Source organism: Leuresthes tenuis, unplaced genomic scaffold (genome assembly GCF_036924035.1).
Source record: "Leuresthes tenuis unplaced genomic scaffold, fLeuTen1.0.hap1 SCAF_22, whole genome shotgun sequence".
In the NCBI taxonomy this organism is placed as follows: Eukaryota; Metazoa; Chordata; class Actinopteri; order Atheriniformes; family Atherinopsidae; genus Leuresthes; species Leuresthes tenuis.
The window spans coordinates 4197418-4222232 of NW_027325376.1; the positions used below are offsets into that span (position 1 = coordinate 4197418).

Consider the following 24815-nt stretch of genomic DNA (forward strand, 5'->3'; position numbering starts at 1 on the left):
GCCCACGGATGACACTATATTTGAACCAGAGAATGATTCTCTAGAGGAAGAAATGAAACCACACAAGGCTGTTTGCAACTGGAAGCATCAGAACGAGAAAGTATCAACTTTGTGTGGTTTTCTACAATATTATGCACCGCTTCTCGTGGTCCTTCCAGGATTTGCTCATGACTGAGAGCAGCAGCTCCTTACTGGGGTTTAATTCGACCCATTTCTTCCAATATTTACATAAAGCAGGTCCGTGGTGCTCTGCAGGCTCAAAGCAGAGCTCCTCAGCTACAGCACTGACAGAGAATTTGCTCATTTAGTCACAGATAAGGTTAAAATAACAGATTCTTCCTTATATCGTTATCTGTTTTCAGAACTTCTGGCCTTTCTCTCGCACACATGTGCATGGATTCGATAACAAAAAGAGGGCAGGATACATTACTTTATCTCAAAAGCTAACACCCTTGAAACTGAGGCAGAAAACAATAAAAAATGTATGCCTGGGAGTGAAAAGGCAGACCTTCTGGTAAAGCGTTAAATAAGGTAAATATATGATGTGAAACAGCGTGAAGAAACTAAAATGGTGTCAGAGTGAAAGGTGAGAGTAATTTCATCCTCTTTTCAAATGCTTTTAACAAAGGTAGAGGGGCAGATAGATGGATGGTGTTGTGCACCCATTCATGCATGCACACATATATGCAGCATCTGTGCGGAGGTGAGAAAACAAAAGGCGACCGGCTGCATTTAAAAACTTTCAGGAGGGACGCCACAGATCACCTGAGGCTCTTATCTCAGCGACGCCTCTGGGCTCCAGGTGTGACAGCTTTAATGTGCTGAAATAAAAGGCAGCCGCCGGATTCAGTTTTAAGAGAAAGACACCTACGGGGAGGGTATTCATAGAGGTGTTTTTCCCTTTTTTCCTTCCTTAATGGCTCTGGGTATTTTTCTACTTCTACTTTTCAGGGGCACGATGCTCAATATTAAACACGGCTAAAAGAGCTGAGTTTCCTCTGCCGAGCGCTGGCTTTTTGCAGATCTGGGTTAAATGACACTTGAAAATGCTTCCCTTTGATTTCCTTTAGGCATGAATGTGAAACTGAAGGTTTGTTTGCAATATAATCCCTCCGTCCGGTTCTCCAGGGTGGATAAAACAAACATACACCGAACGTTTTTTATTTGAACTTTACAACAGAGACTGAGATCAGCCGGTGGTTCCCTGTCAGAGCATTGGTATATTTTTTGGCATTAGGCAGCTGTAATAAGCGCTTCCTCCTCTGACTGCCGTCAGGCCTCATTGCTGATGATCAGCGCTGATGCTCTGATGCGAGAGTCTCTCTTCTCCCTGTTCTGCTTCAACCTCCGGAGCACCGGGGCACTGCTGTTCTCAGCTGCCCAGGGACCGTCGCCTGCTGCTGGGTCACACTGCTGCCCTGGTTGGGGATCTGACCAAAACATCAGCACATGTTCAGGCAAAGCACAAGTCCGAAACTAACAGATACAGGACAGGCTGTTCGCTTCGAATAAAGTGCTTCATTACAATTTATAAATACTGTAAATCAGTTAGTCAAGGAGAGCGAGCAGCTCCTGGCCTGGAAGTGACCCTTTAACCACAATAAGGTGCAGTTCAATAACTTTTTAACGGTCAGATTTCATAGTTTCTGGATAAAAAGCCTTCAATGATTCTCTAACTTACGAGCAATCATTCCAGAGATGACGAGGATGATAATCTCCTGGCAAAAATATCTTATTTAGATCATGCTGCTGCTTCTCATTTACAAACACGTCCTTCAAGAGCTACTTTCAGGTTGCATTTTTCACGAAGTGAATGCTCAATATTTCATGGAAATGCAAAAATCAGAGGAGAAATTTGGCTACTCTGAGGTTTTTCAGTCTGTTTTACTTATGATTTACAACATTGTTGTAATTCTGACTGAGAATCACATTCTGAGGACCTAACAAAGCCAGTTCTTCTGTCGAGTTGCATTTTGTGAAGAAGAGACTTTACTGAACCATCTGAAAGGAAAGCAGCAGGAGGACAACTTATCCATGAGAAATGTGTGAGACCGAAAGCAGCCTTCAGCTCAGCTCTCTCAGCTCCCATCCTTACCTTTCTCTGATGGACAATATTCCTCCTAACCCCCCCCCTGTCCGTCACGTGCACGTTCATTTATATTTTAAATCTCTTCCCATGTGTTTTGCTGCTTGCCATCACGGCGAGTGCTACTTAAAGTGTAAAAACATCTGTTACTAAAGCAGTTTTATGTGTTAAAGCAGCGCTCGTTCTACTCTTTTACACTTTAAGTCAGTGAGGTTAAAGACCTGCAAGTTGCTCTTTCGGGGTAATAATTGAGAACACTCTCTAACGATTGTCCGTTTCCAGACATAAAATGGTTTGGAGCAGTTATAAATTATATCTAAACAGGTGTATTTGGGCTCAAAAACCAACCACCGACATGGGAGAACGAGCAGATAAACACTGATAAACAAGAACAGAAGAAATAAGCAAAGACACTCGGTTACATGAGCGCCATCGGATCGGATTAAAGGCTAAATTACAATAAGACTGAGTTATTCAGCTCATGTAGACACCTTAATCTGACTAAAAACGGATCGGGTTAAGATAACTCGATCCAAACGTGCACTGAGCGTTCTGAGCATGCTCCAGATTTCTTCCCGTGATCATCACCCGGAAGTGGAAGGAGACGATATTCCTGTTGTTGCCCCCCCGTCAGAAAGAAAGAAACAACGCGATGGAGAATGCGCCGTTGTGCATCTCTGTGCCATAACCAGCTCATCACAGATGGAGAGGGACGCAGCTTCATCTCGCTCTGCGTTCGCCATCTTTCTGAATGCCTGAGTTTGTTGTTGTTGGCGGTGAAGACGTCAACAGGAAGTGGCTCTATTAGCGATAGCTGAAATGGGGACAGCGCCACCTATGGTACCGGGGTATGACACGCTTTGTGATTCCATTCATTCACCGCCATATATCCAAGGATAATTACCCTCAGATAAGGAGCAGAACCCAACTGTAGCTGTAATCCAGTTAATGAGTAGTGTCACCGTGAACATGGAAGTCAAAACAGGACAAGTCAGCGTACCCTGAGTTTGACCAAAGGACGACGGGTCCTGGTTCCCCTCCATCGCCCTCCTCCGCCTCTGAAGCACCTGCAGGAGCTCTGCCTCCCCAACGTTTCGACCGATTCCCCTCCTGGAAACGACTCTGCGGTGCTGCTGACGTTTTATGTTGTCCTGGTGTGTGAAACGGTGAAACGTGGATCAAAAACACAACAGCAGCCTTGTTTCTGGACAAAGCAGATCCGATTAGCTCATTACCAGCACGCCTTTCAACTCCACGATGGCCGACTTCCTGTTTTCACTTCTCTGGTCCTGTGGGAGGATTTAGGATTTTACCGGTAAATGTTTCACGGTTGAAAAATAATTAAAAAATTTAAAAAACTAACCTTCCAGGAGCTGTCGTCTTCCTGCCAGCAAATAAGTTAGATAGTTGTTATCAAGCACAGTTCTTTGGTTGTAAATCTGAATTTTGCTTCTCTGTTAAATGTCAGAAGTGTAAATAAACAGTGCAGTTTTCCACCTGTGTTCTCTTGATGGGCCTCAGGATGATGCCCTTCTTTATTCTCTCCATCATTTCATCCACTGCCTTCGCTTTCATGTCAGATAAGGGTGCTGACTCTGAGAAACACAGGAAAATCATTAGAAATGCACTGAACTACCAGCACATATATGCAGAATGTGTAAAAACAGTTAAGACAGAGCTGAATAGTATCAGGAGAAGATGAAGGTTTTAAACCTGTGTGTGATTCAGTTAAACGAAGATGAGGAGAGACTCACTGCTTTGATCAGCTGCACCGACTCCACTTTTCTTCCTGCTCTTCAGGAACTCGTTTAAACTGGACGGAGTAACAGAAAGAGTGAAGGTGGAGTCGCTCTCCATCACTGCCACAAACAAGCTCACTCACACACATTTGTCTTTCCGATCAGTTCCAGGGGGGAAAACAACACCTTAAACAGTATTTAATGTGTTTCAGTGGAGGAGAAGCTTCAGTTAAACATACCTGATGACAGGAGTGGGCGGGGGTGGAGGTGGTGGAGGTGGAGGTGGAGGTGGAGGTGGAGGTGGAGGTGGGGGTGGAGGTGGAGGTGGAGCAGGTGTGGATTTCTCCTCAAGCTCATCAGCTTTTTCCTTTTTCAGTGCTTCTTGTAACTGTTTCACTGCACAGGAAGAGACGGAGACGCTCACAGTCAAGTATCTTATTCAGAGAACTGTGCAAGAACAAGTGAAGAAGACGGTTCTAAAATGGTTCTAAAATGGTTCTAAAATGGTTCTAAAATGGTTCTAAAATGGTTCTAAAAGGCTGTGACGTGAAGGAAAGGTCGGATAGTTAACACAGCGTGCAGAAACTAGAGCCTTTGACACCCTCCTCGGGTTACAGCAAGAAAGTTTTAAGCCCTAGATGTGTTTTTTTGTACCAGAGACAAAGTTAAAGCCATCAATCACAGCTCAGTCACGTAAAATTTACCCCCAAACAGAGCTTCTCTTTAAAGTCTTTAATGTTTTTTTAATTGAACCATCGTTTTCAAAATGACTCTTCGGAGGAAGTGATATTAGTTTCACAGGAGCCAAGCGTCCTCTCCCAGGAGTATATGTCAGAAACCTACCCAAAAGAGTTGTGAGAGAGGAGTAAATGTCTCAGTTCATGTTTTGACATTTATGTTTTCAGTTTCTTTGTTAGATTGTTTTCAGGTTCTTTGTTAGTTTGTTTTCAGGTTCTTTGTTCACTCATGTCACCTGTTTCTGATCACAGCTGCACGTCACGGTTTAGTTTCCTGGTTCACTCATAATCCTTATGTACCCTTCATGCCAAAGTTAAGTCTGGTTCTTGCCTCATAGTCTTGTCCAAGTTAATTATTCATAGCCTTGTTTTGTTTATTGTTTTTTTCCATAGTTAAAGTCATTTTGATAACCGGCTCTTCTGTTTTTTACCTTGTGGTTGAAAATAAACCTTTTGACTTTGAAAGTACCTGCGTCCTACCTTCTTTGCACCGTACCTGACAGTAAAATTACCATAAGGAGACAAAATGGAGCAAAGAGTATGTTTCTGTTTCTGTATTTATCAGACGCTTTTATCCAAAGCGACTTACAAATCAGGATATAACAGCTATACAAAAAGCTAACAATAAGCTACATAGAAGGAACCCAGGAGTCCGACTCTGTCAGAGGGGACAGAGTAGAGATAGGGTGCAGGCATAGAAGGAAGTGCAGAAAGATAAAGTGCAGAGATAGAGGGGGTAGGGAAGTACAAGGTAAGTGCTGGGATAGGAGATGCTCTCTGAAGAGCTGGGTTTTCAGGAGCTTCCTGAAGATAGACAGGGACGCCCCTGTTCTGGTAGCGCTCGGTAGGTCATTCCACCATCGTGGGACGACACATGAACAGAGTTTGGATTGTCTTAGGCGTGGTGTAGGAGCTGCTAGACGACAATCCTGGGACCAACGGAGGGACCCAGTTGGGACAGAAGCCTTTGCAAGAGCATTCAAGGAGATGGAGCCGTTCCATTAAGCTCTTTGTAGCTAACATCAGGGACTTGGATCTGATGCGGGCGGCTAAGGGCAGCCAGAGGAGCTCAATGAACAGAGGGGGGGCGTGTTCTTTTAGGCTGATCCAAGACCAGACGCACCGCCGCGTTCTGGACCATCTGCAGAGGTTTCACAGGCTGGAGACCAGTTAGGAAACCAGTTAGGAAACCAGTTAGGAGACCAGTTAGGAGACCAGTTAGGAGAGCAGTTAGGAGACCAGTTAGGAGACCAGTTAGGAGACCAGTTAGGAAACCAGTTAGGAGACCAGTTAGGAGACCAGTTAGGAAAGCAGTTAGGAGAGCAGTTAGGAGACCAGTTAGGAGAGCGTTACAGTAGTTAAGGTGGGAGATGACCATGGCCTGCAGCAGGAGCTGGGGGGCATGTTGGGTTAGGTATGGTCTGATCTTTCTTATGTTTAGTAATGCAAGGTAACGTGATCTTTGAAGGTTAGTTGGTCAACAATCATGACACCCAAGTTTCTAGCAACCTTTGATGGAGAGAGATAGGGATTCAGTTTGGATGCAGATGCTGTAGTGTTTGGTTGGTTTGGCTGGGAAGACCAGCAGTTCAGTTTTTGGGAGGTTAAGTTGGAGGTGATGGGCTTTCATCCATGTTGATATGTCAGAGAGACAGTCTGAGATTCGTGCTGAGACCGTGTGGTCGTCAGGTGGGAATGACAGATAGAGCTGGGTATCATCAGCATAACATTGGTATGAGAAGCCATGTGATCGGATGATCTGACCCAGTGAGTTGGTGTATATGGCAAAGAGAAGAGGTCCCAGTACTGAACCTTGAGGGACCCCTGTGGTGAGGTGGAAGAGTAAGAGAAAAATTAGTTAAATATCAGAGAAAACGGACAAAGATCAATTTAAAAACAAAGGGATGTGAAAATGACTATGATCATGAAAAGATTTGGTGTAAAATGTGACGCAAGACGACCACAAAAAGATGCAAAAATGATAAATAAGCATTGAGTGATGCAAATTAACCAAAATGAAAGTGCAGAGTACCTAAAAGGAGATGCAAGATAAGCAGAATAAGACATAAAATAAGCAACTTAAGACCAAAGGACCATAACGAGTTAAAATACATGAATAAATAAGTCAGTAGAAACAGATTTTTAACAACCAAGATGGGAGAAACGCCTCAAAGACGAGACACAAAACATGACACAGAATAACCGCAAAGAGAAACAAAATGAAGAAAAAGAGACAAAAACTGGTGATAAAACTCACCATAAAGAGCCACTGACTGACTACAGAGAAACGAAGAGAAAGATCAAACAGATGTAAGACACCCTTCAGACCAAAACTGGGCCCCAAAGTGAAAGAAAGAGGTGTGAAGTGAGTGCAAACTGATGCAAAGACTGAATGTTTCAGTGTCTGAGTCGAGTTTTTAAGGGTTTTCTGTCAGTACCATGTTGTCTCAGATAGTTTCTACCTTCCTCCTGCAGCTGTGTGATACATCTGTTGGCTTCTGAAAGTTGAGTTTCCAAAGACTTCATCTCCTCACTGTTCTCCAGCTTCTCCCTGGGGTTCGGCAGCTCTGGGAGGACGCTGTTCTCCAGCTGCTCTCTGGGGTTCAGCGGCTCTGGGAGGACACTGTTCTCCAGCTTCTGTCTGGGGTTCAGCAGCTCTGGGAGGACACTGTTCTCCAGCTGCTCTCTGGGGTTCAGTAGCTCTTGGAGGACACTGTTCTCCAGCTGCTCTCTGGGGTTCAGCAGCTCTGGGAGGACGCTGTTCTCCAGCTGCTCTCTGGGGTTCAGCAGCTCTGGGAGGACACTGTTCTCCTCCACAGCATCTTTATTCTGCTTTACCTGATCACAGGGACAAGAGAAATTGATACATGATGGATACTGATTGACCACAAATCCATTTGGCTCTATTACAACACTCCACCACACACCTTGTCCTGGTAGTGCAGCTGTATGTCCCGCAGGGCTGTGCTGATGTGGGATATCTGCTGCAGCGCCTGCTGCAGCTGCTGCTGCACGTCGGTCACTGAGCTCCGACTTTGGGCCGACTTCTGCTCCACCAGCACCTGATGAAACAAGCCAAACCCGGCCCTCAACTATCTGCTTCCACCGAAATGGAAAAGAAAAGACAGCCATTACGACGAACCACCATTAGCGGAAAATGAAGTGAGTTTTGAATTGCTGGTTGTAGATGTTCTCCCCCCAGGAGGTTGTCACGATGCAGGGAAAGTGTTTTCAAACCAGTGTTTGACTGAACAATGACTTGGAAGCCGTGACGCTCATCAGCTTCAATGTAGAGTGGAAACAGTGCAAAGGGGATGATTTTCTGTTAGACAAAGCGTCATTATACTTCCATTATGGTTCAAAAAGAAGAAAAATGCCTGCCTTTTGCCTCAATTCACTGGGAAAATGTGATTTTGTTCTCTACGGTGTGGCAAATGAATCCACCAGTCACAATTAATTACTGAAGTGTGGAGCTCCTTAATCATCGGAGCATTGTAAATAAAAGTGTTGATCTTTTGTCAAGTGTGTTTGCTTTCTTATCCTGTTAAAACAGCCCTGACCAGAAAGTAAAATAAACAACCATCTCTGTTTTGATGAAATGTCCAAAATTATTGACCAAGAAAGAGAAAACATCTATTCGGTGCTGCTATGTGTGTAGCTTAGGAGATAAACTAGAAGTCTTACTAATAAAAACTGAGGGATAATAAGAACTGAGCTGTTTAATTGATCCAATTATCTCTGCAGTGAAAAGACGAGGGCTGAGTTTGATATTAAACTAAAAATTGGTCTCACTATTGACGAGAAAACATGACAAAACATTTTAAATGGCTTATCTGCAGTGGTAAAGCAATTAAACACCTAAAAGAAGTCTTTACCCAGTCGTCTCAGCCTCACATGACTTTCTTTCTACACCCTGTTTACTCACATGTCACAGTTTGGGCAGTGAGAGCGAGAAACAAGTGATCTGCGACCACTTTTCAAAGCACTCTACTAGGAAATTCATTTTTGGTTGTGAAAGCAACTTGGATCAGTGGATGGATGTTTTGTTTTTCCAGCCCAGAAACACGGTCTGGAGAAGGTTTGGATTCGTTCGCTTCAGGGGCCACGGTTTTCTGAACAAGAAGCAGTGCTGCGGGGACGCCGCAGGTACTTCCACGTTATTTCACCCAGGAGAGAAGGCTCCTAAAAAATCAGTCCAGCTCGGAAGTCTTTCCACCGGCTGCCGGTCCATCAGAGGATAGACTTTAAGGTTCTGATGCTGCTCTATAAAGCTCTGAATGGTCCAAAATACATCAGTGACCTCCTGACCCACTGTGAACCTCCCAGACCCCTCAGGTCATCTGGATCCGGTTCTTTATCAGTTCCCAGAGTCAGAACCAGACCTGGAGAAGCTGCATTCAGCTTCTATGCTCCACATGTCTGGAACAAACTCCCAGAAAGCCTCAGATCAGCTGAAACACTCAGTATTTAAGTCCAGGTTGAAGAAACATCTATTTTCAGCTGCATTTGAATAAGCTTGAGTTTCAAAACGGATCATATTTTAACTCCTGATTTTATCTTTCATACATATAATTTTTTCTGATTTTATCTATTGTTCTTATTTCTTTCTTTTGCTTAAATTTTAAATCGTGCTTTTTATTTCTTCTGTTTTAATGTCTCTGTAAAGCACTTTGTGCAACACAAATAAACTTGCCTTGCCTAAACAGAATTGTCTGTTTTCTCGTAAACATGGCCGTCTGCTGGGGCTTATTACCTCTCTGCAGCTTAAATGCTGAAGTCTGGGGGCGCTGTATAGCTCAGCTGCTTAAGCCGTGAACAGAGGCTGTAGCGTCTCGACACACCTTCTCTGCCTCAAATTCCTTCACAAATTAACTCTGAGCAGAAAGAACCGATGCCCTGATCACAGGAAATCACGCCATTACTAGGAGGGCCTGTTTGTCTCTTCTTTCCAGTCAGTTCACTACTTCCTCCGAAATTCCAGTAATAATTACGTGTCTGGTGAGTTGGACACTGACCTGTTCCTCTTCTCTTTGAAACCACTGGATTAAGGGTCCTATCTGTCCCAAACTGTAAGTCTTAATCTCCCAAACCAGACCAATAAAAACATATGGAAGCATGCTAGTCCAACTAAAATCGTACAAAATTGAGCTTCTCAAAGCCCAACTAAAACACCCCGATAAAGATGCTGGAGATCAAACTGTTTTTGGACCAAATGGAGAAAACCTCCAAATAGATGAGCTTCAACCAGCTCAAGCCTGATAGCTTTAGTCTCCAGAGAGGTTAAAGAATGACACAATCTAGCAGAGAAAGACGGTGAATATCCCTCATGTGGAAGAGCTACGAGCCTGTTATGGGGACCCTGTTTCCAGGCCTAATTTAGGTTAAGTAAGAGACAATAAAGGGATTCCTGTCAGAGGGTTGGAGATCATTAGCGCCACACAGTGCATCTGAGTGTTGCTTATGGGACAGATTGCAGGTAATTTTCATTTCAGCCAACAGTTTCATCACATTATCATCACCGACCACATTTAGTTCTGCTCCCAGAGACGGGCTTTTTCTGCCTTTGTTCTGATCATGTCTGATATGTGGGACAGACAAACATGGCAAGAACTTTGTCTTCCTTTTTCATGGTTGCCAATGTGAACATTTCTGCCCATACGATTGAGTTCGACTCATTTGGGAACATTGAGCTCCTCTGGCTGCCCTTAGCATCAGATTCAAGTCCCTGATGTTAGCTACAAAGAGCTTAATGGAACGGCTCCATCTACTTGAATGCTCTTGCAAAGGCTTCTGTCCCAACTGGGTCCCTCCGTTGGTCCCAGGATTGTCGTCTAGCAGCTCCTACACCACGCCTAAGACAATCCAAACTCTGTTCATGTGTCGTCCCACGATGGTGGAATGACCTACCGAGCGCTACCAGAACAGGGGCGTCCCTGTCTATCTTCAAGAAGCTCCTGAAAACCCAGCTCTTCAGAGAGCATCTCCTATCCCAGCACTTACCTTGTACTTCCCTACCCCCTCTATCTCTGCCCTTTATCTTTCTGCTCTTCCTTCTATGCCTGCACCCTATCTCTACTCTGTCCCCTCTGACAGAGTCGGACTCCTGGGTTCCTTCTATGTAGTTTATTGTTAGCTTTTTATATAGCTTGTTAGCTTTTTATATAGCTGTTATATCTTCATTTGTAAGTCGCTTTGGATAAAAGCGTCTGATAAATACAGAAACATAAACAATTAAAGCAAGAGGGAGAAAAGCATTTCCACGCAAACAGTTCCAGTGCTAGTTTGCAGTCAGTCCCTAGCTTAGAAGCAGCTCTTCTGACCCCTAAAGCATTGGCTCCAGCCTGAAAAACTGGTGCTACACCAACTCTTTGCTGGGTTACGGAGACCAACCAGACCAAGTAAAACGTTCTGCTTAATTAGGACAATAAAAAACTGAGCTTCAACATGGACGTGCAGCTCTGTGAGAACTCTCTCTTCTCTTTAAGGTTTTTCATGTGTTTTTGTGTAATAGCATTTGTAATTGTAATGCTTTTGTGTTTTCTGTACAGCACTTTGGTCATTGTGGTAAATTAAACTGCTTTATAAATAAAGCTGAATCGGATTGGATTATAATTTCCGGTCACATTCGTGAACACCTGCCATTGAGGGACATTTACAATTACCTCTTTTAGTAGAATTTCTAAACATGCTTATGGCCACATTTTGAAGCATTGTGTGTTTTACTATCATCAGCTGGTGATTATAGATCCTGCTCAGAAAGATGTGCATAAACCCTGATTGCAGCCTGCGTTTGGAAACGAGTTCCAGCATTTATAATTCCAGACTGAGGATATTAAGACGCCGTTTACTGGGAAGAAGACATAAACATTATAATCTGCGGCAAATTTGTCTCCCTGGCTTTCTGACAGTGGAAAAATTCAACCAGTTCTTCGCTGATTCTTCATAGAACATACTTAGAACTGGCTCTAGCACCACTTTGGATCCACTTTGGTCAAAAAGGAGAATAAATTCGACACAATTTGTGATGATTGTGCTGAAGATCTTTGATGACTGTCTTGTTATTTTTAAAGCTGCAAATCTGATGTTATAGGACAGCTTTCTGGTCTTACTATACTTACTATAGAAAATAAAATGGAAGAAATCATCCATTTCTTAAGCTGTAAGCCCATCATTCATCGGTTAACTTGTGTTTTATTTAGCTTGAGAAGTCTTTACGTTGCTTGTAGGTGAGCAAAAGTTGTTTATCTGTGTTTGATCAACACTATATATGAATTATATATATATATATAATATATATTATGTGGTTACAGATCAGATTTGTTATGATTTATTGGTTTAATCATGATTTAATTCCAAATTTAAGTCTAAACTGATTGGCTCCCAAAAAATGTGGGAAATTTAGACTTATTTACATGAAGTTTTGGTTTAAACCTTGTAAAAAATAGTTTTTAAGATGCCAAATGTGAGAAACATTTAAATGAAAAATCAACATTTAGTGTGTCATCGTCACGATTTATTGGTTTAATCATGATTTAATTCCAAATTTAAGTCTAAACTGATTGGCTCCCAAAAAATGTGGGAAATTTAGATTTATTTACATGAAGTTTTGGTTTAATCCTTGTAAAAAAAAAGTTTTTAAGATGCCAAATGTGAGAAATATTTAAATGAAAAATCAACATTTAGTGTGTCATCGTCACGATTTATTGGTTTAATCATGATTTAATTCCAAATTTAAGTCTAAACTGATTGGCTCCCAAAAAATGTGGGAAATTTAGATTTATTTACATGAAGTTTTGGTTTAATCCTTGTAAAAAAAAAGTTTTTAAGATGCCAAATGTGAGAAATATTTAAATGAAAAATCAACATTTAGTGTGTCATCGTCACGATTTATTGGTTTAATCACGATTTAATTCCAAATTTAAGTCTAAACTGATTGGCTCCCAAAAAATGTGGGAAATTTAATTTATTTACATGAAGTTTTGGTTTAATCCTTGTAAAAAATAGTTTTGAAGATGCCAAATGTGAGAAATATTTAAATGAAAAATCAACATTTAGCGTGTCATCGTCACGATTTATTGGTTTAATCACGATTTGATTCCAAATTTAAGTCTAAACTGATTGGCTCCCAAAAAATGTGGGAAATTTAGACTTATTTACATGAAGTTTTGGTTTAATCCTTGTAAAAAAAATACTTTTTAAGATGCCAAATGTGAGAAACATTTAAATGAAAAATCAACATTTAGTGTGTCATTGTCACGATTTATTGGTTTAATCACGATTTAATTCCAAATTTAAGTCTAAACTGATTGGCTCCCAAAAAATGTGGGAAATTTAGATTTATTTACATGAAGTTTTGGTTTAATCCTTGTAAAAAAAAATTGTTTTTAAGATGCCAAATGTGAGAAACATTTAAATGAAAAATCAACATTTAGTGTGTCATTGTCACGATTTATTGGTTTAATCATGATTTAATTCCAAATTTAAGTCTAAACTGATTGGCTCCCAAAAAATGTGGGAAATTTAGATTTATTTACATGAAGTTTTGGTTTAATCCTTGTAAAAAAAAAGTTTTTAAGATGCCAAATGTGAGAAATATTCAAATGAAAAATCAACATTTAGTGTGTCATCGTCACGATTTATTGGTTTAATCACGATTTAATTCCAAATTTAAGTCTAAACTGATTGGCTCCCAAAAAATGTGGGAAATTTAGATTTATTTACATGAAGTTTTGGTTTAATCCTTGTAAAAAAAAAGTTTTTAAGATGCCAAATGTGAGAAATATTCAAATGAAAAATCAACATTTAGTGTGTCATCGTCACGATTTATTGGTTTAATCACGATTTAATTCCAAATTTAAGTCTATACTGATTGGCTCCCAAAAAATGTGAAAAATTTAGACTTATTTACATGAAGTTTTGGTTTAATCCTTGTAAAAGATAGTTTTTAAGATGCCAAATATGAGAAATATTCAAATGAAAAATCAACATTTAGTGTGCCATCGTCACTGATATCTGAGGCAGCACAGAGGACGTGACCCCGCTACGTTTTGATCACAGCGTGGACATTTCTATGAGACAGAGAAGAGGAAGTGTGAGAGAAAGTGGCTTTAATTTCTCTGTTTCTACCGGGAGGACAGACTAAAGCAGAAGGTTTGGTGAGCTCTGTATCAGCAACACGCAGCACAAGGCCTCACACTGCAAATTACACCGCTCTGATCTGTGCTCCCCCCTCAGCGGAGAGCTATTTTCACACAGCAATTAGCACAGTTATTTCATAGACACTCACACACAGATTCAGCCACACACAGCAAAATAAAGGGACAAAGACGCAGACGTACACAGAAAAAAAAGCTCCAAATTGTTTCCTGTTTGAGGATCTGCATCATTATACCACCATGCGTCGCGGAGAAGAGGTGTGAATGGTTGTTGTTTTCAAAACACATGAAAAAAGACAAATAGCAGTGCATACAAGAGACATTCAACACTGGGAGGGGGGGCTTTTACCATGAATTGAGAGTAAGGGGGCTGAATTGTGTGAAGAGTTGGGGGGTCCTTTTCACAGGTAAGGACCCCTGCGAGGCAGCCCATTGTGCGCCTGTCCGGTAAATAGAGGATGCTGAGCACAAAGGCAACAATTGCTATATGCTCAGGAAAACATAAAGGTGTCAGGCAAAGACAGGTTGGGCTTAAAGACCACTATTCTCCAGCAGCAGCAGTGATGACCACTAATTATGGGGAAGGGAGGGGCGAAATGGGAGGGGAAGGCAGCAGAGATGTTTTGAAAGAAAAGCCCTTCATTAAAGGAGCAGCTGGGACAGCAAAAACCGCTCTGTGTGTGTGTGTGTGTGTGTGTTTGTTTGGGTATGAGGATTTCGAGTGAATTGATGTTTTTCCTGCTTGTGTACAAGTGTGTGTTTGAGCTTTTGTCTTGTGTGTCTGAATGCCGCTCCTCATTGAGAGCCCCAGAGTCTGACCCTCGGTGTGAAAAGGGAGGACGGAGACCCCCTCTGCCGTCCTGCCACCTCTGCTGCTCTCTGACAGCGAAACCGTGTGAGTGTGAGCGCGCATCGGTGTGTTTCCCTGTTCCTCCCCTTTGTCCAAGCGTCCGCTGGTTCGCCGCAGCTGCCCGAAGGTCAGCGCCAACACTTGCTCCACCTTCCTGTGGCACGACCTGTCACCTTCAGCATCTACAGGTGTGAATGTGTGACAGAAATATTTTGTACGACGCTGAAAACAGGCACACATGCACACACCTGGTGGGCAAAGACTTCAGCGTGCTGCCGGAGGCCCTGCTCCAGCTCCAGCTTCTGAGACATTTCCGTGAACTCTTCTGAGACAAGCTGGGAGACTGGGTGTGCACACAGAGGAAAAAACACACGTTAAAAACACACAAATACTTTATTAGCACTTTTGACTGGAACTACAATTCCTGCGAGTTTATTATTTCAGTTCATCTGCAGAAAATCAGTCAAATTAAACGTGTAAAGTAGCAAAACCTTTTATAAGGTAAGACGTTTGGGTAAAATTGCAGTTTAAAGGCTAAAATTACTTAATAGAAACAAGAAAAGACATCATCACGGGTCCACAAATCTGCTGATAACAACTTATCAATACATGAACCACAGAAAGAATGTACCTCGTTTGATTTTATTCATGTTCTTGCTCTGTTTGCTCATTTTCTTCAAAATGGCGTCTTTCTCCTCAACCTCCAGAGCAAGCTGAGGGAAAACATCAGTGTTACACAGAGTTTCCATTATACCAGGGTACAATTACTTCAGCCATTTCCTGGTGTGCTGATAGTAACTATTAGTCTAGATGCTTCTTTCTGACTCTACAAATACATGAAATATAAATATCTAAGGAAGTGGTTCCCAACCTGAGGCCCCGGCCCATTTAATGGTTGGACAAAAAAGATGCTGCACAAAACGTTGCCAAAATTAGGTTTGCAGACGTTCAAAATCATATCCATTGACTGGATTATCATGTGTGAGCATGAAGCATATCAGAAACTGCTGAAACACAGGGAGGTTTGTTCGACAGGAGCTTATGTGAACTGAAATAAATCTTGAAACAGCCCATCTGCAGCTCAAGCTTACGAACAGCTGACTGATGCATTCTTAACTAAAACAGCATTCATCCCTCTGTAGGATGAGCCCAAGTAGCAGATGCAGCATCCTGAATCAAACATCAGGTTCCACAGGGAAATTAGCTTTATTTACACGAGTCAAAAAGTCCACTGACGCCTACCAACATCTGGCTATTGAGTGCAATGGAAAAGTGTTTAATCTCCTGTCAGTCCTGCATCAAAGTATTCACCGGTTGCTATCGGCTTCACCTCCGATCAGCATTGAGGGGAAAACAGTAGTCAGGTTCACATGCTAATGTTCAAGGAGTCGGTGCAGCTCTCTTCCTCTTTAAATAAACACACATTTACCGACTGTAACACCTCATATAGAATGTAAATGTAATTTATTTCTACAGCCCTTTACAACAATCCATTTCGGTACCAAAGTGCTTTACAGCAGATAATAAATAAAGAAAAGAATAAGTACAAAACAATAAAATAACAGTAAACGCAATAAAATACAGCAAAATTGAATAAGATGATATAAAAGAGTCACCATACTACTGGGTATTAAAAGCCATCTGAAATAAATATGTTTTTAGCCCTGATTTAAAGAGGCCCAGGTCAGAAATAAGATGCATCTGGGGGGGGAGCTTATTCCAGAGCCTGGGGGCAGCAACAGAAAAGGCTCGGTCACCCCAGGGCTTTTATTTTAACCTGAACACTTCCAACAAAAGTTGATTTGTTGACCTCAGAGCTCTGCCAGGGTTACAGTTAAAAGCTCAGATAAATACGATGGGGTGAGGCCTTTAAGAGCTTTAAAAACAGACATTAAAAGTTTAAAATCAATTCTATAAAGAACAGGAAGCCAATGAAGGGAGTTAAGAACACATATATATATATATATATATATATATATAGAAGCTCTGACACACACAGCAACAATTTATAAAAAGAGATAAGATTCGTAAGACCTTCGCAGTCCAGTCAAAAAATAATAAACTAGCCTAATTATCTCAGAAAGTTGTTGCTCATCGGTTGCTATGCCATAGCTTTATGTTGTCTCAGTTACAGGCCTGTATCCTAGGAGTCAGCGGGAGTTTCTGTGCCAGCTCTTAATTCTTCAAGCCCCAAGAGCACCAAGGACAAACATGCTACCACCACTATGGGAAGAATTTAATGGTCTAGTTTAACCAAATCTGACAAACACCTTGCTTCGGTGTAAAAATGGCATCTTGTTTTACTGATGTTGATGTGTTATGAAAGTTCAAGGTAGGTTTTTATGAAAGTAAGAGTGACTGATTGCTTTGGGAAGGTTGCCAGTAGAGTTTAGGTGTGTGCATGTGGGTTAGAAGGGAGGTCACAGCGTTTTATTTTCAGATACAAGTGGGGGAGGCTTCCAGGGAACCACTACTCTAAATTATGGGGAGTGTGTAAACAGATTTAGATTCCCACAGCATGAGTACCATCAATCCACACATGCACCCACATTACAGCCATTTACTGTGGATTTACTGTGTTCTTAATCTAACCTGAACAGTTTTTTGTTTTGGTCCTTGTGAGTAGCATTACTTCAGCGTTTATAACGTCCAAAAATAGGCAAGAAAAAAGCACAAAGACACTTTCACACAGTGGAGTTGTTAACGGTACCTGCTCTCTGAGCTGGACCTGCTCGCTGCTCAGTTCCTCCACTTGTTGTTCCAGCCGCAGCTTCTCAGCCAGCAGGCCGTCCACGGACGCCTGCAGTGCTAACACAGACAGACAGAGGCACGGGTTTTACATCACTTTGTCCTTTAAATGAGCCTTTGTGTGGTTTCCTGTTCCCCTGCAGCATCCCACCATCACTCGCATCATGGGGCAACAATAAGGAGAGCCGGCTGTGGCCAACGTGGGGTTCTGGGTAAGATTTTTGGGGGGACGAGAGGCAGAAAAAGAGCTCCACAAAAAGCTAAATTGATGCAACTGTCTGATCATGAGCATCAAAACTAAATTCCAATCACAGTTGGTAACTTTGTAAAACTGGTGGAAAAAAAGAGATAATTTGATTAATAAATCCTCTGTTTTTCTCACATCTTCTCATCTTTTCTCACCATAAGCTGCAGATAATTCATATCCAATAACCACTGCAGTTATTTACCATTTATCATAACTTAAATACATTAAGAAAATCATTACGTTACATTTTCTCTTCATGGATAAAGTCTAAACAGCTCCGAACATGTTCCATTTTTTATTGTACACCATTTATTTTTGCATTTATTTCATTTAACTTCAGCAGCACAGCAGCAAACGAATGGCTTCTGAGACACTTAGACCTGTACGCATACACTGCAGATACCTCTAGATCAATGACAACAAACGATCAAAATCAAGCTCAGAAAAATCCCAAATCATCACCGTGAATCTGGTCTCTCAACTGACTTAGATTACCTCCCATCTCGGTCCGTTATCACCTGACTCCTACAGAGAAGTTGGCATTATCTTTGATAATCAACTTAACTTCAGCAACTGTGAGTCTAATTCTTTTTCCAACGGATAAAGCTTTAAAAAAGAAGCTAGATGAGCTGGAAACGCTGACTATTCTGATAGAAAACTGCACAAAAAACGTTCAACAAACTGATTGAAAATTCTGCCTCCATATACATGAGGCCCAAACAGAGGCGACACATCTCACTCATTTAAAAATCACTTCACTGGTCCATGCAGATATAGATAGAACTGGATCTTTAAAGTTTAATAAACGCTCCCAAGGCACGTGGATGGTTAGCTCCAGAATATAGATCAACCTGGATCCTGGTGGGACTAAAACAACGAGGCTTTTTCTGTTCAGGGAACTCTGCTGTGGGGCTAAAACACTAAAACAGGGTTTTATTTTAATATGAAGTCAGACGAATTCAGGACATTAGTGGGTAACCTGTGATCTTGGCTTGACTCTCAAGAAGCAAGGTGTCCTCATTGCTGTTCGTGCCAAAATCAACGACATCCCCGTTAACTGTGGGGTCAGTCTCTGCGTCGAGGGTCCCAGGAACCAGGTTTTCAGACAGCTCGGGGATCAGCGGCATCAGCATCTGGCTCCTCCTTTTCAGGGCTTTGTTCTCATTGCTCACCTTGACAACAAAGGAGACAACGGCTTCGGTGTGAAGGGCGATGCTGCAGGTTTTATTCTATTTTATTAGTGGAAAAGAACAGAAAAACAATGATTAAAGACCTACTTGGAGGGCGAGCGCTTCAGCGCTCTCCCTACAGGAACGCTCGATCTGGAACTGGATCTCCAGCACATTGATCTCTTTCAGGAGTTGACCGGAAACTGATCACGAAAAGAGAGATTCGTTACATATTGTCATCAGTCTGTTTCATCCTTTCTATCTTCTTCACTCTATTCATTCATAACGCGATTACAGTTGTACTGAAGGTGCGTAAAACTCAACAAAGCGTCTATAAACACGACAAAACTTCAGATTAATTACATGTAGAAAACAAAACTATGTTTAGGACAAAGCAGGAAACATGGCAGCATTCGACTAAAGCAAATAAATAAAACTTCTCTGAGAAATACAACAACAAAACGTGTCATTTCTGAAGTGTTTTTGTTGTCTTTTCTAAAATGTGTTGCTTTTTATTTTATATTTTCTCAGTTTTATCTGTTTTGTTGTTTTGTTCTTGTTGTTTATTTCTATTAAGGAAATGTTGTGTTCTGTCTGTCTTCATAAGATTCTTCAATTCTTATTATATTTCTTCAGGTTTTAGTGTGTTTTTGCTTTATTTGTTTGGTATTGTAGTCACTCGGTGGAAACATACGTGTAAAAATTAAGTGAATTCTCACCTTCCTCCAGTTCAGATAGTCTCTGATTGGCTTCATCCCTCTGCTTTTCCAGGATCTCACACTAACAATCAAATCAAAACAAGCAAACAGGAAAATAGCTCAGCATTCCAGCAACAAATTGATATTCCTCATATTTATTCATATTTTATTATGTTATCAGACAGTCCAGGCACCAGAATGACTTTTGTCCTTGTTAATGTAATCAAGTCTGTGCACTTTTTAGAGCATTTTGTTTTTAGCAATTTCTGGTTAATTTTCTTCTTCCTTTCCTTGAATTCTTATTAGAAATAAAGATTTGATACAGCATGTTCTTGACTAAAAATGGAAGGAAGCCAGTCAAAATCAAGGATTCATTAGCCAGGTTTTCACTTAATTCAAGCAGAACAAATCTGAAGCGATCTTTTGAGAAACCGCAAAGAAAGACACATTTCCATTTACTGAAGCTACTAAACAACAGCAGCTGTTGTCGGGGGAAACGAATGTCAAGAAGGCAACAAAATAATAATAACTGTAATAGACGTCTACCAGAGAAATAAAAGAAAAGACTTTTTCATCTGTGGGAATGTCTAGGACAATATATTTTATATGTGGGAAGACACCAGTCAGTCATGTGAGTTTGTTGTTTGGCTCAGACCAGAAACCGCTGATGAGTCACATCATTTTAATCTTTGCAAAGTTATTCCTAGTTCCCCAAACGTGTGTCAACTCTTCAAAAAGCACAAAACAAGCTTATGGAAGCATGTGCAATTTTTACAAATCACTGGAGGTTTCTTTTCAATCTTTTTAATATCTTCTAACCTGGAAACCTGGCCAGCTTATGGTGCACAGTGTAACTGCAATACCTCGATATCTCCTTCATCTTCAGAGCATAAATCACTCTCTCCATCAGAGTCTGTGGGGAGAAGCAAATCATTTTATCCTCACACAGAAGGCGGATTGTGAAATGACTTGTGGCATCTGAAACAGAAACCTTTCAGTGTTCAGCGGAAGGCAAAAACACATCCTGTAAGCATGACTGGAAGGGGAAGTTTATGAGGACTTTTGGGGAGAGAAATAAAGGAAGTGAAATCGCAGGAGGAGCCCACAGTCTCTGTGTGACTCACAGTGAGTCAGCTGCTGCTTCACTCTGTCCAACAAAAAACTGAGCGCTTTATTAGCATGAAATCAGAAATTACTACGCTTACACACAGATTATAATATTTGTGCTATTATCTGATACAACAAAGAAATTAGGGAACACAAAAAAGCCCTCGTAGAACCAAAATATGTTCGCTTTTTTTGGATTAAACAAACTTTGAGTTAATGTTGAGCTTTAGAGGTAAGAGAATGATTTTGTGATGTCTCAGATATAACCAGGTAGTCTTGAAACCTATATTTACTAAAGATGCACCGAATATATAACCGAAATTTTGATATATTACATATATATATATATCAACATTTTAACTTTAAAGCAAGGCCGAATAAACCAATAGCGGCGCGTTTTAATGACGCAAGCAAACAACGTGCAGCGGCGCGGTAAACATAAACAAAGATGTCGGCAGTATGGAGCATCTGAATAAGAATTTCCGCTCCTGGCTCACCTAAATGTTCGCTCCACAGCTCAAAGTCACACCAAAAACGCAATCGCTCCGCCCATTTGATGAAAACTCGCTCCACGCTCCGCTCACGTGCTCCGGTCGGAGAGCGAGAAAAGAACCGCGGTTTGCAACAAGTGTGAAACCAAAGTATCTGCAGCGGGTTCCTCTGCAAGCACACAGTTACTGGGATTTACCTGAGCCTTTAGTTTACATTATTAGCCTACTGTTACCAGGTAGACTTGTGCCAAAAGGAGAATAATTCATTTGTTGTGGGTTTATCCACTTTTATGCACTTTAGTTTATTTGGGAAAGCATTTCTAATGCAGGTTTTGTTTGAAGGCCCACAGAGTAGATGTTCCTGAACTCCACATAGGGCTAATATAAATGTGAAACTACTTGAACTAATATTGAAATGTCAGAATATTAAATAAAAAATTACTTTCTTTGAAAATCATGTCAAATGTATTTTATTTATGCTTTATTTTAAAAAATAAAATAATGAGAAACTTAACAAACACATTCGGTATTATTCGTCTTCGGCCACAAATTGTCAATAATAATATTATATTTACTACATTGAACAAAGCAAACATTCACAAAATGTCAGTATCGCAGAGTTAGAGCTAGCAAGCTATCCAACAAGCTAAGCAAGAAGATTTTAAACATGAAAAAAATCTACTTCCAAGTACTTTCATCTTCTGTCTTGTTAAATGTGTTAAAAATGGTGTTTGTCTAGGTTGTGTGTGTGTGTGTGACATATTGGCCATTAGTTTTAGGCACACGAAGCTCAGTTTTTATGCTATGCTAAGCTAAGAAAAGCTAAGCAAAGAAAAGCTAAGCTAAACTAAGCTAATCTACACAAGTTCAAGTGACCAGATTTCTGAAAATTGGGAGCCTTTTTAGCTCAATGATAAGTTTATGTATTAAAAGGTGTGACATTTAATTCCACTTTCATGTACTTTTTGAGTGTAACATTTTTTAAAGACAACAATATCTGTTTTATTTTGGTTATAACCTGCAGGATTTTATATAGCAAACGTGAAAATGTGGATTCACTTGACAGTTTATCACCCAAATTTGCTCTAAGCTACAAAAGGACTTGGTTCAACATTAGTGAGATAAAACTGTAAGAGGAAGCATTAACCAGCAGGCTCCACTGCCTGGTCTTACCTCATGAAATATTAACTATACATGAATATATAACACTTTGTTCTGTTTTAATATCCATTTCCAGGGACCACCGGGGACAGACCATAAAAAAGGACTGACCCTGGAAAACAGATTCATTTGGTGTTCATAAATAAGCATTTAGATGCACAGAGTGGAAGAGTTTAGGCTTTCTAACATGTAACCAACAGTTAAATTGAGCTACAGTCACAGCTCAGCTGGACCATTTAACTGGACGTCTCTTCTTTTCTCAGGACACAAGCATGGGAGGGGGGGTGATTTGTTGATTGAAGTATGCCAGACTGCGATAGGTGGACATGTGCTCCTTCTCAGTTTGTTACAGGTTGACCAATTACATCAAAGACCAAAAACCATTTAAAACTCTACTTACAGCCGTGTTATCTAAGTGATAGTCTGACTTAGAGCATTTTAATTTAGTACCATTTCAGTCACTAACATGGATTTAAATGGAGTTTTAAATTCTAGTTTTAGACCAACACAATAAGAGGAATGTTTTCTAACATGGTTTAAGTGTACTGACCGAGAATTGGTCTATTTTGGCCAAAAACAATCTTAAAGCTAAGCAAACTGCATCAGAAAACAGAAAGCAGTGGTTGTAAGTTTTTCTAAAAAGCCAATTTATTCTAGATTAAATGGCTTTAGGCAAGATCTGAAGCCTGGTCTTCTTGGTAATAGTGTCTGAATCTTGAATCATGCATCTACTGAAGCACACTTGCCATATAGGCTTTGTCGCTCTTTAAATAACTTGTTCCAACATCCTAAAGCCTTTCTCAGGAAAAGATTGAGGGCAAACTTCCCCAACAAATGTAATACTTCAGCACAGCTTTAACTGAAAAGGCGCAAATTTCGTAACAATCACTCTTTGAAAAGTAGAACAATCTGATCAAATCAATATTTTGGCTAAACTGAAGCATTTTATGGTTAAAAAATGGATATTTTAAAATATTTTTGGGTTTTTTTTTACACACTGAATCACCACCATGAATAATCCTGAGAAATTTAAACTAAAATAAAACAACATGTTTCACATATTCACATTATTCAGCCTTACCAGTGACAGCACTGTCCTCAGCCGGTAACCACATCTTGCTATATGCAACGACTTCAAGTTTTCCAAAACCACATAAAGCTGCACAGTCCAGCAGAAACAAAAACGCTTTTTCTCTCTGAACAGCAGTCGTTTTATATTGAAAGAAACAAGTGGAAATTTCTACTTGAACCCTCCCCCACTGTCATAGAAATGAGGAACTTCTCCCTTACACTGGCCGAAAGAACATCTGAATCCTGACGAGTGTTTATTTGGCTTTTTAATGCTTCAGAAACTCATTTGCTGCAAATGTTGCTTTAATTTTTGCCTCGGCTGTGAAAGATGCAGGCGGTGTGGAGCTTCTCCCCTTTTTCATAGAGTGAAAAGAGGAAAATGTGGCCTTTTCCTGTACATGTGGTCTCTAAGGGACGACACTGTCTCTCAGCTGCAAGATCAATGTCACTCAAGCAGTCGGGGCAAAGCAAAAGCTGCTTTCACTCCTCTATTAGCGTCTGTGCTAGAGTTCGTGACCTGTGAAACATCAGCCACCTACCTTTAGGAAGCACATTTCTGGGTGAGAACTCAGCAGATGACGGGGATGGGCGGCAACGACGATGCTCATGACACACATTCCTCCACTGTGAATAATTTAGAAACTCCAAATTCCTGATCCTCGCTCGGCTTTTATTTATTCATCCGTCTTCCAGGAGTTGATTCCTGTTCGTACAGCCAGAGTCCAGTCAGGGTTAAGTCCTACCTGCATTTAATTCTCAGCTTTCCAGATGGGTTCGATGTTTTAGTGCCAGAAGGAGATTAGGATCTTAAAGGATAATTATTGTTATTCTGTTTTTATTTTCTTCGTGCCAAAAAAATCCCACGTCTGTAACTTTCTCTTGAAGGTTACTAAAAAATAGTTTTTTCTTATTTTTGAAAAAGTTTCCATAAGTTATTTAAACAGATGTTAATCGGATTTTATAAAACTCATAAAACACAATTTTCAGCTGCATATTAACACACATTTGACAAGCCATACACCGTATTTTTAACTGTATTTTAAAAGATTGGAATAACTACCATAAAGTGTCAAGTTCAGCATTTGTTTGTGATCATTTCTGGGCAAGAAGGTGAAGCTGGACAGTGAGAATTGAGGATTAATATCTATTAATCATGAAATGAACGCCGGCACGTTGATCATAAAGTTGTGGAGAAAGCAAACTGACTTTGTTAAGGCATTTTAAATTGGAGCCAGAGGAGGTTTTGTAGCTCAATCAACTGAAAAATATGTTGTCTCTGAATGTTTTAAGTTTTAAGAAATCTAAATTTGAATTAATATGCGTACGTAACAAAATAAAAGTTGAGAAAAAGCAGGAAATCATGCCTGTGATATCACTTAACATGGAGAGAAATGGATATGATTTAAGGCCTATCGAACCAGACCTCATGGTAGAGATTAAAGCCATTCACAACCAAATCCACCAACTATTAAGTGTTTGTTTGTAGTTTGATGAAGCTGTTGGTTGTATGAAAGTAATAACAATCATTTAAATAAATAAAAAATAAATAACCACTT

General features: G+C 40.6%; 1 protein-coding gene across 1 annotated transcript; it reads right to left on the reverse strand.

The window, feature by feature from the left end:
- Positions 1–894: 894 nt before the first annotated feature.
- On the reverse strand, positions 895–23394 carry shtn2 (shootin 2). Its single transcript, XM_072376739.1, has 17 exons — positions 23270–23394; positions 20293–20342; positions 19451–19511; positions 18840–18934; positions 18542–18734; positions 17278–17375; positions 15199–15280; positions 14816–14910; positions 7490–7624; positions 7025–7400; positions 4065–4221; positions 3841–3899; positions 3584–3681; positions 3450–3470; positions 3322–3375; positions 3087–3237; positions 895–1430 (listed from the first exon to the last, which is right to left on the reverse strand). The coding sequence occupies exons 1-17, from the start codon at positions 23301–23303 to the stop codon at positions 1273–1275; spliced, it is 1917 nt and encodes a 638-aa protein (XP_072232840.1). The 5' UTR covers positions 23304–23394; the 3' UTR covers positions 895–1272.
- Positions 23395–24815: the final 1421 nt, after the last annotated feature.

Coding starts and splice junctions, on each gene's coding strand:
- shtn2 (XM_072376739.1), bottom strand. CDS start 23,303: ATGTGGTTACCGGCTGAGGACAGTGCTGTCACTG. Junction 14,911..15,198: donor CATGAATAAAATCAAACGAG/GTACATTCTTTC, acceptor GTGCACACCCAG/TCTCCCAGCTTGTCTCAGAA. Junction 3,471..3,583: donor GGCCCATCAAGAGAACACAG/GTGGAAAACTGC, acceptor ATTTGCTGGCAG/GAAGACGACAGCTCCTGGAA.